Source organism: Dipodomys ordii, unplaced genomic scaffold (genome assembly GCF_000151885.1).
Source record: "Dipodomys ordii isolate 6190 unplaced genomic scaffold, Dord_2.0 Scaffold126, whole genome shotgun sequence".
NCBI classification, from domain to species: domain Eukaryota; kingdom Metazoa; phylum Chordata; class Mammalia; order Rodentia; family Heteromyidae; genus Dipodomys; species Dipodomys ordii.
In genome coordinates this window covers 5,936,688-5,956,905 of record NW_012267342.1, presented here as the reverse complement: position 1 = coordinate 5,956,905, position 20,218 = coordinate 5,936,688, and the positions used below count along the sequence as shown (strand labels likewise).

General features: G+C 31.7%; 1 protein-coding gene across 1 annotated transcript in view; it reads right to left on the bottom strand.

Annotated features, from left to right (window-relative positions):
* Positions 1-2,504: 2,504 nt before the first annotated feature.
* The window catches only part of Lrp1b (low density lipoprotein receptor-related protein 1B), a 1,500,426-nt gene continuing 1,482,712 nt past the window's right edge, over positions 2,505-20,218 (bottom strand). The window contains exons 86-90 of the mRNA XM_013030060.1: positions 15,573-15,649; positions 8,102-8,192; positions 6,608-6,752; positions 3,994-4,092; positions 2,505-2,645 (exon numbers count right to left, since the gene is read on the bottom strand). Of these exons, the coding sequence (XP_012885514.1) occupies positions 2,505-2,645; positions 3,994-4,092; positions 6,608-6,752; positions 8,102-8,192; positions 15,573-15,649 (553 nt within the window). The remainder of the gene's footprint in view (positions 2,646-3,993; positions 4,093-6,607; positions 6,753-8,101; positions 8,193-15,572; positions 15,650-20,218) is intronic.

Here is a 20,218-nt window from a genome sequence, read left to right as displayed (position 1 = left end):
ATCTCTTTGTTGCTTTGTATGTCCCTCCCCCACAGTATAACCCCGCTTTCACTATATTTGATGTCAGTATAACTTGTGGAGGAGATGGGGAAAAACAAGTCGTTTAAGGATTCAGGTGGACCTGTTGCAACAATGAGAAGTATAAATTGTCATATCAAAAACGAGCTTTACAATGCCGGTGGGGAGGGGGGGAGAGGAGGGAAGGATTGGGTGAGGGAGAGGGGGGGGGCCGGGAAGGGAATGAAAGGGGGAGGCAAGGAGGAGGGATCAAATATGTACTCATTATCTTGCCCATGTAATTGTAACCCCTCTGTACAGTATTTTCACAATAAAAAAAACGTCTAAACCACATTTAATGAACTCTCAAGTTTTTCTAGAGTACAGTTTTTTAAGACTAGAAAGGGAAGGAAAGAACTTAGGGTTATTTCAACCAAGTTGTCATATTCCATATATGTAATCTATGTCTATTCATGGCAATACTGACACTACAGCAAAACAATAAGGCAGAGAGGAGGAAAAGTAAAAAATAAATTACTGATTTGAGAAAGAAAGGTAAGTGCTTTCTATGTTATCTTCTGAAAAATGATGCATTAAAATCAATCTTTCCCTGGGATTTGTGTTCTATTGATAGAATAAAAACCTAACATGTTCCCTAAAATCATCTTTGGGAATGTGTAAACTATAAAAGGCAATTTTCTCATTTTTTAAAAACTACCCAACACAGTACTTATATATGTAGAATTTCATTTAAATAAGTCAGTCAACAATTTTATATAAAGTATTTAACACTTCATTGTAGAAACATAGGCAAAATGACTATTATAACCAAAATGAAAAATACTGTTCAATTTAAAAAATGTACTTAAACAAGAACCTGGAAAAGTTTATGATATGCATAACACTGCAAGCAAAATTGCACTAGTATTACATAAATCAATAGTTTATAAAGGCCTCAATATGGCAAAGTTTAGAAATAGGTAGTATGCATGCACAGAGTACAACAAAAAGTCTCCTTATAAAACAGCAGGTTTTTTTAATGCTTGTACAAAGGGATAAAGAGCAACCACAAACATATTTCATCTGTTAGGTTAATACATATTGACAGCTAAAAGTCAGTCATGTCTATCAGAGGAACAAAAAGCCCTCCAAAGATGTGAATAAATTTTTTGTGCCTTTAAAGATATTTGTATAAAAATGCTATCATTTTTTTAATACAACTTAAATAAATCTTACTTCTTTCAATCAAACTTTGGAAACAAAGTAATCAACAATAACAACAAAAGTGAATGGGGTCCATGTGTTTTGTATAAATGAAAGGAAACCCATGTACCAATGCAACTGATACAGCATTTATACTCTCCACCTTTGTTTATGGCATGTCATTTGTCTTCTACTACTTGGAAAGTTCTAGAAGAATATTTTCTGGGTAGGGAAAAATGTGAATTATTTATAATGTAAAAGATTTTCCAATTCCCATTTACCAAAATGGCAATTCATCTTTTTTGACTTCACAAACATAACATGCTCTTATAATTGAATTTCTGTCATGAACTGTGTGCTTGTACATTATCTTTTACTCAATGTGGTGAGCAATTGACCCAATCTTCCACAAATTGAATGTGACTGAGAAAAAAGTACATAGGACATGAGTACCCAATGCCACGTTTTGCTCTAAACTGGCTTTTTACCTCAAGATTGAGAAGAATAAAATGTTTTATCCAATAGCAAATGTGACCTAACTATATTTTGGTTTGTTCTACCATCTAAATACAGTTATTTCTTATAAGGTGTATATGTTTAGTGCATCCTATAGAATCCACTAAATTTTGGAAAATATATTCATCTGTGTTCATGCAAATTATTGATAAATATATAAATATATATATCAACATATATATATTTATATAGATATAAATATATATTCTTCAGAAATTTTATCCATTCCTTATCAGTCTAAGACTAATTTCACAGCTAAATTAGTGAGGGCTTCCTATTTTCAACAGAGACTCAATCAAATATTTGTGGGTAGAAAGAAGACATTTTTCCATTCAATCATTCTCCTATCCATTTAAACAGAAAAGTAAAATGACATTGTATTACAGATTTCAGAGCATATTGTGAAAAAGTGCGAAGATCTTCTCTGTTAGTTAAGTAGAACCCCAAAAGTTCATAAAAAATAGATCATTCATCTTCACACTACAAAGGAATATGTTGTTTATCAATTTAACAAATTCAAAGGTGTGTCCTACCAGCAGCATTGTTGGAAATTGTACTGTAGTGCAGTTCTTTTTCATAAAAATACCATACAAATGGTCAATCAATAATCATCAGCAATAAAATAAAATAAATCCCCTTGCCCCCCAAAAACTCAGAAAACCATTAGCCAGGAAAAAGATAAAATAAACAGGGAATGCCAATGCCAAAACAAGTATAAGATTGTTGGAACATACAAAAGTAATCCTTATATTTTATACATTTGTACAGCATATAAAAGATATCACTGATCATGCCACTGTCTCTCTTATACCAATCTCTATTTTCTTTGGAAGCAATTCTTTCCTTTCATCAACACTTCCTAAGGAGTTTCGACAGTTTTGTCCATCCATATACAACTTGGCATATACTGGGTTGGAGTAATTTGTTGGCTGAAAAAGGAAAAAAAATAAACAATTTTATTCACATTTGTGTATACTTTTTTATTTTTAGGAGGTATAACTATTAATGGACAATACAGCAGTAACAAATTCAATTTATTAAACAATATATATTGAAATGTAATTTTAATTGTTTTTATGTTTTAATTCATTTTAGTATATTATTACATAAAAACATATATTTTGTGTGACCCAAACAACAGGTTTGATATAAAATGAGAAGTCCCACAAATCTTTCTTTATTTTGTAAAATAAAGAAAGATTTATTATAAAATAAAAAGGATTTTTTATGCTCATAGATTCACTACTGTCACCAAATTGTTAAGGCAAATACATTACTTGGCAAAAATATTTTGTAATAAGTTCGTGCTTATAATTCTTACATGAAGTTAAAAGCAAAAAAAGAAAAGTGGGAATAAAGAAATATAACAGGGAAATATGCTTCAAAATATAACACTGTTCTCCATACATCTTATTTGTACTTATCATTAGAAATATTTTTGGACTTTGAGATTTGCACAGTCATCCTAACTTTCACAAACACAAAACATTTTAAAACCTAATCAAGGCATACAACAGTTGACTGTTTTTAGTTGAAAACTAATTCATTGTTTATGTTTTAACAAATTGCCAAATAGTATCATGAAAATATTGTCTAGTTTCTGACTTTATTGCTATTTGTTTTCAAACTAATTACATTAAGCTTAATCTTTGAGTCATGAAAAGGAGACAAACATAATAATGTGAATGAAAAAGCAGTTGACAGAAGAGAAAGATGAGGAAGAACACAATTCTCTCTGGGAATTCTGACATTTATATCTTATTCTTCATCTGCCAAAACAATGAGCTATGCTGCAATGAACTACAGGACAAAATACTGGCTGTTTTATCTGAATATATGAGAACGATTTCATGAGATTATCTCTAACTTCTCAATATGATGACATATGTCTAAGTAGGCTTTCTGCACTTCATTCTTAATTCAGTGAAATATAATAGAAAATTCATTAAACAACATTTAATTTTATAATATTTAGCTATAAATGTCTAGCCATAAGTTCCTCACTAAGACCAACGTGAATTCATCCTTACTCTTGAGGAGTTAAATTCTTTCTTCTAACTCTATTTAAAAGAGAGAGATCTCCTTAAGAAATTTTCTAAAATAGCATATTTTGTTTGCAATCTTGTATGGGCAGATCATATACATAGACTTCAATTTTTAGTGCTGCTTTAAAATATCTTGTCAAGTAAAAATATAATTAAGGACATGCCTGATGTCTAGGTCTAGTGGTCACTGTGGTCATGGAATGGGCATGAAATAATGAATGTCTTCTCTCACCCCAGCAGTTAGTGGTCCTTTCAAATCAGAGTTTAGGTAGATAGGCGGTGCTGTATGGGGAAGCTTGAAAGCACTGGGCCCTCCCCCTCTATACCTGGCCTGTGTACAAACAGAGAATTTTAGTTCTTCATCTAATATCATCTAACCAAATTTCACTGATTCAAATTATGTTAAATCATAAAAAATAAATAAATAACTCTTTATTGTTGATCTATGATCATTGTATTCATACTAGGTTTTATATCATGCAATGAATACTAATGTTAGATTATTGTTTCATACATAGACATTCCAATTTGCCTACTTACTGACAGACATACTATGCATGTAGCAATTTCCATTCATTTTTGTTTAACACAGGTCTCCCCCTAAGAAAACAGTATCTTCTCGAACACTCTGAGCAAAATGTATGTGGCTCTCAAAATAGGATACTGACATTGGCCAAAATATGTGCTTCTAATTGAAGATACTTTATCATTAGAAGCTTCAGTTTTTTAATTAAAGTTTTGAATATCTTGAATATTTAGAAAATCATATCAAATTTCAAATATGACAAATATCAAGACATTAGAAAAATGTCTTCCTAATCAAAATCAGTTTAATTAGTGATAAAATCAGCTATCTAGTTCATAAGCCAACACCACTTGATTTAGACATTATGAACAGATTTAAAGGTAGAATTATCCAATACAATATACTTGTATTTACAGTGTAATAATTATTATTGATAAAAGTGAGCATTTGAAATTACTGATGAATTTGCATTTTCAAAAATATTAACCATCAACTTTAAAGAAAGAATAACCATAAATTATGGGACAGGAAAATTGATTCTGAAAAATACATTTAAGAATAAAATTCACTTGGAGTTACCTCTTCATTTTTTCCATATGCATCTCATTCAGAAAATATTTTAAACCACTTTTACTATATTTACATTTATAAATTTGAATCTGGATTCAGCCATTTATGAATGAATTACCATTTTCTCAAAATGATACATTTTTGGATAACCAGTAAATATTCCTTTGTGGGTTCTTCAAAAAATGATTCAGTGGTTTCTTACATAGTCATATCATTTTTATTAACTTTTTAAAAGTGTTTCCCTCATTTAATTTATAAAATACCATTGAACTAAGTCTGCAAAATAATGAGCAGACTGTGCTACAAAGGTTTCCTTCATGCACAATGAAAATTATATTTGATAACATAGTAGCTCAATGAATATGTAAGACATTTGTTTGATCATTCATGTTGCTCTGATGAGACTTTTTGTTTTTCAGTACTCTCAGGACAGTAGTCTTTCTATCCAGAATGAGCCAAATATTATTAGGAAATAATTCATATTTGCATTTCAACTATTAGGAATCAGCTACAATCCACTTGCTAAGTGATATTCCATTTAATTTTGATTAACCACTCAGCAAATTGGTATGTAAATATTTATAAAAAGTTAAGTACTAAGTGTATCAAAAATATATTTGAAGAGCACTGATGTATAATATTATTTTCCTAGAATAACTGTGTAAAAAATTTTAAATGGTGGTAATGAGATGCTATTCTCTTTAATTGTATAAAATTGGATTAATTCTATAACTAGGAAATAATGAGGAAAAATAAGAACTTCATGAAAGAAGCTCCTCATAAGTAATAGAAAACTCAGTGCTGTTTTTTGATATCTTTCTACTTCATAAATTAATGATCAAATAAAATATGCATAGCATATATAATTTTATAGTTTCAAATAGAAAATATTGAAAGTAAGATTCATTTCTTCAAAAAATTAAATAAGGATTTTCTAATTAACATAAAATAATTCCTAACTAGGAAAAATCCATAGGTTGTTCTTTGAGCATGTAAATTTTGTCCATATAATAATGGTTGCTTGGTTTCATACAAATAAATATTTGAGAATCAGTATTAGGCTTAGAGATTCCAATTATAGATAGAAAACTACACTGAGTACAGTAGAGTCTATTTGATCTCACCAAATATGAGTATAAAATATGAGTATAAAATCATTGATAATTGACAGTTGAAGGTGCATTTTGGGCAAAACATCTATAGTGAATCAGTATAGATTAATAACAACAAATAAATAAAACATATTGCTCTATAAAATAAAATTTATATTCTTGATTTAGATTAAAAAAATAGTAAAATTCAATGAAGTGAATCTTATTTAAGTTTAATCTAGATAATTTTCATTTGTATACACATAATCAGAAGTAACAGACATTGAACAAAAAACATTGGATCTTTAGGGTCTGTGTATCAGTGATATTTTCAATTAAGATTCACAACATAAAGTAAAACATTTCTCAAGTGTTTTGATTATAAATAAATCCAAGGACAAATGTTGTTATGTCAACACATTTCCATAGTATATTGTTTTAAATAAATAATTCATTTTTATGAACCAAATGAATATGTAGGCTCACTAACATGCTTTACATGAATTCAATCCAAACTATTTTCAATTTAGAAAATACTGTTACCAAATAATGTATCCTAAAGTTCTTTACTGAACTTTTGTAAAGAAAATCTTGATACTATTCATACATTGAATTGAAGAATATTAGCATCATCTGTCCAGTATCTTAAGATAAATTACCTTTGTTGGGTCTACCATAAATCCAGGGTCTAAAAGGCCTCCATCAGTGTGATCATGGTCCACCTCATACATGTTATAAGATGGATTCCCAATTTCTACGTTTATTCCTCCATTTATAATTGGTTGTCTTCTAATTGTTTTTGTCCTAGAATATGTGAACATTGGTATTGATATAACTTGTATAAATATCACTTTCTATGGTATATAAATTTCAGACTTACAATTTACTTATCTATTTTACATAACTAATATGAAATTTTTAAATAAGGTACATTGGAAATAAATTAATGTGAAAAGAAACAAAATCTCATGCTTCAATAATTAAAGTGTTCAATGTTAGATTCATTAATAAAGAAACACTGAGAATAAAATTCTACTTAATGATAAATATTTGTGCATATGTATGTGTTAGTACTGGGACTTGAATTCGGGACTACACAATTTCACTCAGCTTTTTCACTGAAGGCTAACATTGTACAACCTAGCCATACCTCTAATCCATCATTTTGTTCATTAATTGAAGATACACTCAAATTCTTCCTGGATTAGCTTTTGAACATAATGCTTGGACCTACCTCAGCTACTAAGTTACTAGATTTACAGGCACAGGATATTGGAGCTTGGCTTCAACCATTTTCTTAATAGTTAAAAATTCTATTTCTTTTCCTTTAATCTGAAATGTATCTCTAGCCAGATTTTGTCAATGTTATTTTGAAGCAGAAATTACAGGATGACAGATGGAGGTCAACTGGGATAAACATTAATGAGATACCATCTGAATGAGCAGATAGCTTGTAGTGATGTACAATTGTCCTCTCAACTAGTGGGGAATGTTTGGCCAAAAATGGTTGGGCAGTAAATAATTGGGAGAAGCATAACTTAAATTCTTTATCACCTACCTAACACTTACGATACAGTGCGTTCTAAAACTAATGCCATCATAAAAGAGAAAAAATACTTTGATATCAGCTACCTGTGCATAGAATCCTAATCATTTATTATTCAGAAGCTTCATTAAAGCTCCCAGTTACCAGATGAAACCCCATAAAAGAGCCTGCCTTCATTCTTCAAATTACTGATATAATGATACCAGTAGTAAGATTGAATAAATGCCTGTGCTATTAGATAATGAAATGTACAGTTTATAACATATTTATATATTCAACATCACTGTATTAATATTACCAATCATGGATTAAAATAAGATAATCTTCAGAGATCCTTGTTGTTTTAAAGAAAAGATTATCAGAAATATAAAGTATACATTTTATCTGATTATAAATACAAATGAAATCTTTCCATCAACCTAATAATAGGGAATACCCATTTTATTAACTAAAAAGAAAAAAAAATACATGAGAGGTTTGGAAATATACAAAATATTAACACTAGAATAACAATGCCACATTTTAAAATCACTTTAAATATAAGTATATTTTTGCAAAACTTCTTGTGGTTTATTTACTAAATTTTAACTTGTAGCATATCACTTACCTTCTTTTCCTTTTACAGAGCACTAAGCCAATTACTAGTGTAGTTATTAAGGTCACCAAGAGGACCAGAGGCACAATGATGGCTACACTTCCTGGAAAATACATGGATGAGTAGGTGAATGAATAAGCAAAGGGAAGGAATGATACAACATAGTTCTTTATACTTTAAATCACTTCCTCACTGATGCAACAAAAATAAAGTTTGGTCCAAGTGTTGGGATTTTGAGCTTATAATCACATTACTGGAAAATTCATCAGCTTTCAAACACTTAGCGTATTGGGAATATTCCTTTAAATATTTATCACTTATATATTGCATTTATGTTCCTGGAGTTTAGAGATGTTGAATTCCATGCATTTACTCCCTCACATTTACATACAATATAGTTACCTACAATTGATAACTTGTGGATAAATCAACTGTGAGCGTGATTTTGGCAATTTCCCTGGCCTCATTCCCATCAACTGTGATATTATACTGTGAATATTTTCTAGCCATGTGACAAATTATCTGGCTGCATTGCAAAACTAAGGGAACTCAATGGTATATTTAAAACTGAATGCAAACACTGCCTGATAGCAAAATTAGTAGGAAGTTCTATCTGGTAAATTATAATAATGGCTTTTAACAGACAAATATCTAGTGTGCATGAAATTAACATTTTTCATAAACATCTATCTGATTTAGCCATGTCATCTTACTGTTTACCCTAAGAAACAAAGCAATTCAACAACAAATTAAAACTTACCTACATTGAATCAATTGTGAATAGGACACTAAGGATTATTTACATTTTTATTAGCAACAAACAGATGTAAAGGGGATTTCCTCTGATATGCCCATATATACCAACAACATATCTTTATCAAACTTAATTCCCCAGTTACTTTTCCTCATCTCTCAAGAAATATAAAAGAATGGGATTTGGGAATGTGGTTTGGTGGTAGAGTGCTTGCCTAGCATGCATGAAGCCCTGGTTTGATTCTTCAGTACCACATAAACAGAAAAAGATTGAAGTGGTGCTGTAGCTCAAGTGGAAGTGTAGAGAGGCTCAGAGAGGCTCAGGGACAGTGCCCGGACCCTGAGTTCAAGCCACAGGACTGGGAAAAAATTAAATAACTTAAAATATTTAAAATGTATTTTTTTTCTGCAAACACATCTTCATGTAAAAATACTGTGGCAGAAATTCATAGTCATTATATATAATACACAGCCACTTAAGGACTTCAATATAGAAACTTAGACTTGCTTTAATAATTCTACCTAGAAAATACCTGAATGAGACAGACAATCCATTCACTAACCAAAACACCAAAGATTCTTTAAGAAGCTTTCATATATAACTCATTTTTACTATTTGATAGTGGAAGAAATAATATGTCTAAACTAACCAGATAACCAAGGGAAACTAAGACTCATTTACTTTAGTAACTTCCCGAACTACAAAACTACTTTTTTTTTTCATGTTACTATAACTTTCACTAAGTTTGATCTGGGTGACAGTGGCCCAACACCTGAGAATGTCAGTTTGAAGCCATCCCAGAAACAATCAGTCTTTTGTCTTTAATTACCAGGAAAAATCTGGAAGTAGATGTGTGGCTCACATGGTAAAGCATCTACGCTAAGCAAAAATGAAAAGAAAATGCTCTATGTCTAGTCTTTTGAGGAACCTTTATACTGCTTTCCAGAATAGTTGAACAGCTCACATTCCCATCAGCAGTGTAATATTGTTCCTTTTTGGCCACATTAGTGAAATGGCTTGGTAATAACAATTTGAAGTTTGATATTGACATTCCTCCAACACTGTACTTCCTGCTAAGGATTTTTTTCTGTTTGCTTGTTTTGTTTTGTTTTATTTTACTAAACCTAGAGCTTCCCTATGATGCAGAAATTCCACCCCTGGGCATTTTTCCAATAGAACACACTAAAACTTCCAGTACAGACCCAAGGTATAGAATCAACACATTCAGGGGATGAATGGATCAAAAAAATGTGATACATAACAGAATTCTATGCTTCCATCAGAAACAATGATATTGTTCTATTTGTGAAGTAATGGAAAGACTTTGAAAAAATTATATTAAGCAAAGTAAAGCAGACCCAAAGATATATAGATTCCATGGTTTCACACATTTGTTGTAACTAGAATGTGCCCAGAAATCTACAAGTAAAGACACTGTATGGTAAAGACAAAAAATTACACTGGGACATGATAAATTATGCAGGACTCTATTATTTGTCTCACTCTATATAGCGAGACCAAAGGAGCGTGTTCTTAAGAATGAATCACAAAGGCACAATAGCTACGTGTATATTATCATATAAAATTATATTTATCAAAATGACTCCAAGAAATAAAAATGAGGTTTTTTTTGCTAGTTTGCTGTATTATTTTATTCCTTTGTTGTTGTTGATGCTTTTATATCTTTTTTCTTGTATGTAAGTTTATCTGTTTTGAAGAAGATAAGGTGGAGCACAGAAATGGTGGGACAAAGTACAAACAAATGCAGCAGTGATACTCACTAGACATCATTTTAAAAATGAGTCATACAAATTGTAAGGAAGAGAGGCTGGAGAGAAAAACAGGGAGAAAATGAGAGAAGAGGTGACACTGTTCAACAAGAAATGTACTCAATACCTGACTAACTGTAGCCATTCTGTACATCACCATTACCATAATAATGAAAAGAAAAAGCTCAGCAGAAGCAAGATTGTATGCTGTTTGTGTGTGTGTGTGTGTGTGTGTGTGTGTGTGTGTGTGTGTGTGTGTGTGTGTGTGATATTATTTGGGCCTTTAGATTTTCAAAAAGTGAACTTCATGTGAATATGTAATTTTATTATCTTTAATAGGTATAAAAAAGATTTCAATTCAGCATGTCAGTTTGTGAATATGTTGTCTATTGTCCATTAGTAATTAATGAAATCAGAGACTCTAACACCTTAGTTTGTAATTAACATTTTCTCACAAATTTTAAATACCAGGGAACAGCTTGGTTTCTTCATATGCTATGACTTCAATTGATTGATCATGACTTTATAAATAACTTTATCCATTATTCATTCTTTGCTGTTAAACCTTGTGTACACTGGTAGATGTAAAATGCCTACAAATACTGATTTTATGGTATGTATTTGCAATTACAAATTATTCAGAAAATTAGTTTTTACTTGTTTTGCATAGTTTTTGCTATTCCTACAAGGCTGAAAGCTATTAATTATGCATGCTAAAAAACAAAGGATTTTTTTTTTATTCCTTCCCACCACAGATGGCAGTTGCAATTCCATATATTACAGCACTCTGTGTAGGAGCCTAGACTCCTGGTATGTTTATGTAGCCAATCAAGGTAACTGCAATAACACTTAGTGCTGACAATAAATAATTCAAGGTAGCATTTTGCAAGTGATTTTTTTGTAAAAGAGTTTATATTGAGTTCATATTGGTATAAACAAATGGCCACTATGCATTTTAATAAAATTATAGGATAAAACTTATCAAAAGTAGTATGTTTCCCATCTAGTCAAATAAATAGATGCAAATACCATAACAAATAAAAAACCAAGTCTATAACAGATCATTTTTAAGCAGCAAGGGTGGTGGGAGTAAGTCAACAATTTGTATCAACTAGAGTGAATCTTTCTTTGCGTCATGGTTGTGAAGTCCAAGTATATAACACTTTTCCAATAAAATGGAGACCTGCATTATCAGCATGTTATGTTGAAGAGCCTCTTTCTCTGGGACCTTCATTACATCACTACAATTGAGATCATAGACCATGAGGCTGGGTTTCATCCTTTCAAATCTTACTCTAAATATAACCTTGGGAAAATACTTACCTTTGTCCTGGATTACTTGTCTATATATTTATGTCCTCATTAAGATATTTCCTATTAGTGTTCATTAGTGTAAATGTGTTTATGTTAATAGTGTAAAAGGTGCTACATATATGCTTAGGAAATAATTCTCTATTTTTCACTCACTCTCTGCTATATACTTTTTCACAATATATTGTAAAGAATGGTTTATTTTTAAGCTCCTTGAGGGCATAAAGGAGCTTTAATTTGCAGGTACTTTAGTTCTTATTTGCCCCAGAGGCCATAATTCAATTCTTGTTTAGGAAATATGTTTTAAGGGATTACTGTGACCCAGACTCTTAAGGGATAACTGTGGCCCAGACACTTATGTTTCCTCTACTTTGTTGTGAGGATGGAAAAGAACATTGCTTGATGTACATGAGATGACAAATAAAGAGTGTATTCAACATATCATAAATATAACTCCAGGCAAAGCTGGCATGATCAATCAAACATAAAAGATGTACATCCAACTAGATCTGTTCTATGAAAGAACTGGTATGTCTCTGAAACCTAAGGGCTGTGTCTTGTTCAGTTCCCTGGAGAGTGTGTGTGTGATTAAATCTAAGGAAAATAAGTAATCAGGCTAGGGTGCAGAATTGCTAAAGGTTATGGAGATATTGCTGTATAGGAAAATAGAAGTGAGGATATGAAGGTCTGTGTTAGCCATGGAACTTGGATAGTAATTTGTACTACTGGAGAGAAAGGTTCTATTGAAGATAATAGAAAGGACAATATCTTTGAATATATTGTTTAATTTGAGAAAAGAATGGTTAAGAGCAACACTTAATGTTTTAAGTAAAGAGGTTACTTTTGCAGCCATGTTGCAGATACAAAAATAAAATGAGGCATATGAGATTGGCTTTTGGGGCAGAGAAAATTAATAAATATTTTGGGTGGGGAAAATATATTAGCTACATGGCTACAATAATACTATGAAATGGCTACAAGTCAAATAATAACACCATGATTAATCAGTATAAATTATGAAATTTGAAATGAATTTCAACATACAATTAGAAAATTAGAAATTACATGTTAGTTTAAAATATTTACCAAGTAATTTTTAATGTCTCTAAACTCCTGGTTTTGAAGTGTATTAAAATATGTATCAACTTTTGTCCGGCCTGTAGTGCAGTGGAATTTTCAGGACAGATCTACAGTGTTGTTTGTTTTTGTGTTCTTGTTTCTGACACTTTTAAGTGCCATTATTAAAATTTTCAACAAAAAAAACCTGAAAAAATCTCTATTTACACATACTGATATTAATTACCCTGATTGGAAAGACTGAAAAATTCATAATGTACAGTGAGTGTGTATATATTGTTGAGGAAGAAAAATAATATCCTTGACTAACATACTCTTAATTTGACATTCTTTTCTTACTCTTTTGCTACTGAAGATACAACATTCATAAAAACAAATAAAAACTATACTTCTTCAGAAACGAGAAGGCTCAATGGAATTTGCTTTTGAACACTGGAATTAATCTCTAGTCTAGCTTGACTTAGTTCCTGTTCCTGTTACCAAATAGTACCTATGTTAATGATGGAAACTCTGCTAGTAGCAGGATCCATGTTTATGACATTTAATGATTAATTTTGATCAGGAAACAAGAACAGCTTTGAAAAATTGTCTGTAAGTTTAGAATTTTTTCTAAATATGCATTTGTTAATTTGAAGCTGTGAGGTGTGTGATTTTGGTCCTGGAGCAGCTAGGATTTTCCTTAAAATATCCTTGCAATTGTTGGATGAGGAAGGAAGAAGACCTTGTAGGGAATTTTAGAACACAGTTGTTGGGCTTGGGTGCTGAAATTTGTGGAAATGGTTTTAAAATGGTAGATGTGGAAAGATCTACCTTGCCTAATTTGACATATGAAGGAGAAGGAAAGAAAAAGAAACCTAAAACTAAATAATGATTTTCTTTAACCAGAATCAAATTACAAACTAATATTACAGGAATTAATTTTGGAGGTATGCGATTTTAAATGTAATGTTGCAAACTCTTTACAAATATCAGCAATCATTAGGAGCATTTAGGCGGAAAAAGTTACTTGAAGTTAGCCATCTCTATAACATACCAGATTTATAAAATGGGATTGAAATTTTAAAGGGCTTTATTATCTATCTTCCATAATTTTTAGTCGATTACCTAATATAGATAACATAAAATGTCTCTAGGGGAGTAAGAAAATAAATTAATTTATACCATTGATAAACCTTTCTAAAAGAAAGGAAGAATGAGACTAGAATGTCTACTGAATTTTCAAAATGTATGGTAGGTCCACCTCAAGGACAAAGCTTAATGTTTTGAATATGGCTTGGACAATGAAGCGCCAGCTTCTTCTTTGAAGAAGATGTGCCTAATTTCATGTAAAAGAGCTAAACTAGAGGATCTGAGATGGAAAGAGTTACCCACAAGTAATTATAACCCTATTTCCAGAGATTCTGTTGCTCTTTCTCTCATCGTTGACTTAAAGTCATTAACTTTAATGGAAGTATCAATGCACATGGAAAGGGCGATTAGCTACGTACATGTCAAATTACCACACACCAGAGCAAAGGTGATCAAATAATGATTGTTAGAAAATGTTTATCATCTATCATTGCTCCTTAAAGAAACACACTCCAGAAACGAGAGGAAAAAATGTTTTAACTGATCCTTAATAGAAGGTTGTTCTTATTCTCTTAGGAAAAAGCCAGTAACTGATTTTTCTAATCATGCACAGTTTTCTTAATAACTCAGACTTGTGGTAAAGGTGTTTTCTGGTCCTTGTTGTTAGCTAAAACAGCCTGTGTGATTAGAAAAATCTATTACCTTAGAGCTTTATGCTGATGTGAAAATGCCTGACTCTCTGAACATACTTCGAGGAGTTTTAAAGTCAAAATGATATTATCATTATCCCATACTCTAATTTTAAATTTATGTAATAACTTAAAAAATGTACTCCCAATATTTGTGACATACATTTGTGATAACTGCTGAAATTAAGGAAAATAAAAATACACCATTCAGTTTTGTAGAACAATGGAGAGCTATGTTGAATGATAATTTATAGCAGAGGAACAGAAATGAGATATATTTGAGGAGATGGGAACCATTATTACTCTTTTACTGGTTTGTACTTATCTCTTTTATATCATGTATATGTCTTGCCACATGAGGACACACTGTCCTTTGCTTTACCATCTCTTTGGACATCCCTTGAGCCTATTTATCAACACTAATTAATACCCAACAATTCCAGTCTTCAGGCCTACTTTTCTCTTGAGTTTTAGATATGCATTTTATTGCCCAAGTGATGTCACTTGCATCTATATCAGTTGTATCTCAGACAGATAAAAAGCAAAAAATATTATATTAGGTTTACAGATGCACATTCTGAAAATTCCCTCAGTGGGTTGACTTCCAAGAGTCAGACAGAACAAATACTTCCTGTATTCTATTACAGTAAGAATTCAGGGCTTTATCATTCAAAAACATCTGGATTTTGGAAGATCTCATAGAAAATTCCACGAAGACCTTCTAAGTTTCAGTTTTCTCATTAATGTTATTAAAGGAAAAGGAATGGTTTTGACAGAATTTAGCTACAACATGATTATTATTCTAAAGAACTTACTTGTACTCATATGGTCAGATTTGCTGCTTTTGGGGGCTGGTCTCTCACACTGTGTGCCTGACCAGTTGGTGGAGCATCTAAAAAGATCCAAAGAAAAACAATAGTAACAATAACAAGTTAGTGAACAGCATCACTAAAAATTTTTAAATATAGACACTTCCTTGTGATAGATTTGATCATTATAGATTCATGAATATTAGGGAAACATTGCATATAACTCCCTACATATTGTCAGTATGCTGAGGGTAACTTCTATTGGACACTATATAGTAATTTTCCATTGTTCTGTGTTCAACTTAAAATGGTATATTTCATAGCAATATTGAAATCATGATTTTGAAATGACAATCTGAGAATTATTGAAGATTACAAGTAGCCACTTATAAAACTGAGATGGCTTGTTAAGCAAATCCTTCTTTATTAAATTTCAGTAATTTGTTTTTCTGGTTGCTCAAAGTCCAAAGTGGAACTAACTACTAAATAGTGAAGGGGTCAACTGTCTCCATGCAAACTGGAGAATTTTTATACTAATGAAATAGGAAAATACAATGTCTTCCTTATTTAATCACACTGCTTTTAGCATGAAGTGAAGAGAATATGCCCAAGTATCATGGAGGGAAGTTGTTTTCTGCATATAGATATTGACATTATTATGAAAAGCCTCATATATCTCTGATCATAAATCTGAGCATAAAGTTTGACAACATAATTAGATGGTTGTGTTAAAATAAATGGTGGAAGTGTTTTTGCTTTGCTTATGCAATGCTTACTGGCTAATACAGATGTGAATCTGTCAGTGAAAATCCACAGAAAAACAATTCAATTTGCCTCAGTTCTTATTGAAAAGGACTGTCAAATGCTACCATATAGGAAGAGATGCACATAATAAAATAACAGCTTCTAGAACAATTCCTAGTGGGTCTCTCTAGGCATTATGGGATAAACTAAATAACTGGAATGTCAAGGTTTTTGTAGATACTGTCATAACCACTCAGACAGTGGAAGCTGCTTTCTAAACTAAGCTTCACTGATGCTACAGGTATTATTTGTAATTTTCTAAAGTCAATGTTGGCTGTCCTAAAGCATGGACAAATTCCATAAATCTGTCATACTGACAAACTCAAACCATGAAGACTAAAGTTGTTTCAAGGAAGCATAGATTAACTTCAACATAATTGACAATAAAGTTCCTATGTAAGACTATCGTTATCTGATTAATCATGATAAATTATAAAAGCTATGAGTATGGAGCATGATTTAAATGAAAATTAATAGTATTATTTGTATTGTGATTCAGGCAATCATTCATGCAGCTCAACAGTTTGCTTAGTTCCATCATAAAAATGCTTTAAGTATTAGAAAATTTTCTATACATCATATTTATGATAAACCATCCTGAAAACAAATTATTAAATAAGATAACTTTTAACTTAAGTTCTATCATTGTCTGTATAACATGAATGTACATGTTTACACAAAATAGGATAAAGTGAATAATGAGCATCTAAAATCTAGTATCAAATATCTATTTGATATTTTAAAGTATTGTCTTTTACCCCATAAATGACCAAACTGTTCACAAACACTGATTTTTATGCAGTCCATACATAATTCAAGATAATATGTTGGGAACAACTTGTAAGTATTTTTCTCATTATTTGAATTATTCAGTTTTTGGATTTATATATTTGTATATTTCCCAAAACTTTCTAATAGACCATCAAAAATGCTTCATATACATCAGTAAATAATCATACTAATTTCTCATTAACTTCATTCTAAAGTCAATGTATACAAACTACATGCATGAAATAACATTGGGTTATTTTAAAACCAAAATTTGCTTTCTACATTACTTCTTTCAAAAAACAGGTTAATTTGGGGGTTCATCTTAATAAATGACCAGATATATATTTTCTTTTGCTCCAAGCCATAAAATTGGTTGAGATTCATATTATACTGAACCATTTTGAAGTCAGAGTGGAGGTACTAAGAAGCTAATATTTAAGTACTTAATTTGCTAATACAAGCTTGCTCTTAAAGCTCTAGACAAGCATAAAGAAAATTAAAAAAAATATGAGGGTAATGCAGTTCTTATTCCAAATTCTGGAATTGTTTAATTTGGATAGGTAGTATATGTTAACAGAATGTTCTGGTTTCCTAATATTGTGATTGCTAAGTTATGAGATAGTTGTCATAAACCTCTTCTTTTAAAATTGTGGATGTTTGCTGGGCACTGGTAACTCATGTCTATAATCCTAGCTATTCAGGAAGCTGAGATCTGAGGATTACAATTAAAAGTCAGCCAGGGCAGGAAATTCTTTCTGTGAGACTCTTATGTTCAATAAAACTACTCAGAAAAATAAAGCCAGAAGTTGTGATTACGCTCAATTGGTAGAGCTCTCTCCTTGAGCAAAAGAAGCTAAAAGATAGTTACCAATTACCAGTACTGGCAAAGAAAGAAAGAAAGAAAGAAAGAAAGAAAGAAAGAAAGAAAGAAAGAAAGAAAGAAAGAAAGAAAAGGCTTCAGTAAATGGTGCTGGCAAAATTGGTTAACTACTTGTAGAAAACTAAAGCTAGATCCTTATATATCACCCTGTACCAGAATCAACTCTAAATGGATCAAAGACCTCAGAGTCAAAGCAGACACTCTGAAAACATTACAGGATGGAATAGGAGAAACCCTAGGTCTCCTTGGCTCAGGCCGAAATTTTCTGAATACAGACCTGGGATTGCATGAAGTTGCAGAGTTTCTGCGTGGCAAAGGACATAGCTAGCAAGATCAATAGAAAGCCCACGGATTGGGAGAAGATCTTCACTATCCATACAACAGACAAGGGTCTCATATCTAAAATATACTTGGAACTCAAAAAATTAAATCCCCCAACAAGAAATTCTCAAAGAAACAATTGCCCAATAAATAAGTGGGTGAAAGACTTAAAGAGAAACTTCTCTGAAGAAGAAAGAAGGATGGCCAATAGACACATGAAGAAATGCTCAACATCCCTAGCCATAAAAGAAATGCAAATCAAAACAACACTGAGATACCACCTCACTCCAGTTAGAACGGCAAAAATCAAGAACTCTAACAACAACAGATGCTGGAGGGGATGTGGACAGAAGGGAACCTTACTTCATTGTGGGTGGGAGTGTAAACTTGTTCAACCACTTTGGAAAGCAGTATGGTGGTTCCTCAAAAGGCTTCACATAGAGCTCCCCTATGACCCAGCAATCCCACTGTTGGGCATTTACCCAAATGTTTACAAACAAGACCACACTAAAGCTACCAGCACAACTATGTTCATTGCAGCATTATTTACCATAGCTAAGATATGGAACCAACCCAGATGCCCCTCAGTAGATGAATGGATCAAGGAAATGTGGTATATATACACAATGGAATTCTATGCTTCCATCAGAAAGCATGACATTGCCCCATTTGTTAGGAAATGGAAAGACTTGGAAAAAATTGTATTAAGTGAGGTAAGCCAAGCCCAAAGAAACATAGGTCCCATCCTTTCCCTTATTTTCAATATCTAGTATATGTATGAGTCAAGCAGAAAAGGTCAGATAATGTGATGTTAGGAAAATGAACCTTTAGATATGTATTTTAATGTTTATTTTTCTGTCATGCATTTGTTTCTAACGCATTTACAAGATTATTTCTTTGTTGCTCTGTATGTCCCTCCCCCACAGTATAACCCCTGCTTTCACTATATTTGATGTCGGTATATTTTGTGGAGGAGATGCGGAAAAACAAGTCGTTTAAGGATACAGGTGGACCTGTTGCAACAATGAGAAGTACAAGTTGTCATGTTGAAAACAAACTTTACAACTTTGGTGGGGAGGGGAGGATTGGGGGGCGGGGGGGGGAGGCTGCGAAGGGATGTGAAGGGTAAACAAAGGAGGATGCTGCAATGCTTGATAAGAAATGTACTCATTATCTTGCCCATGTAATTGTAACCCCTCTGTACAGTATTTACACAAAAAAATTAAAATTAAAAAAAGAAAAGGAAGAAAGAAAGAGAGAAAATGATAAAATAAAGAAATAAAGAAAGAAGGAAAGAAAGAAAGAAAAGAAAGAAAGATAAAGAGAGAAAGCAAGAAGGAAAGAAAGAAGAAAGAAAGAAGAAAAAGAAACAAGGTTGTGGGAGCATATTTAAAGTCAGAGTCATCAGGGAAATTTTTTCTTATTATGTACTAGAAATAACTCTCAAGGACTACACTGGAAGAAATAATTAATTTTATGTCATGTATCTTAATCATTGCATGATCACCTTGCAATTCTTCCTCTACTCCTTAAAAGATAATGTTTTATGACCAAAGATAAAATGTGTTTCACTGTCCTGCATTTGTTCCAGTCTTAAATATAATCTCTTTTGAGATATTAAATCAAATTGAAATCATTATTCTTGTTCCCTACCTTACAAAATTACAACTTAAGGCAGTTCTTGGTCTAGAAGATTTTCTTCCAATGGTTGATTTAAGACCAAGTATTCTTACCATCTTTACAGAAATTCATAAATCTTATCTAAGTAGACTACAATGATCAAAACCATTAATGGAATAGCATTTGAAAAATGCAATGTGTGCTGCTCATTAAAATTTCCTGTCCAATTCCTTGCATATTCATGCTGACTATAATC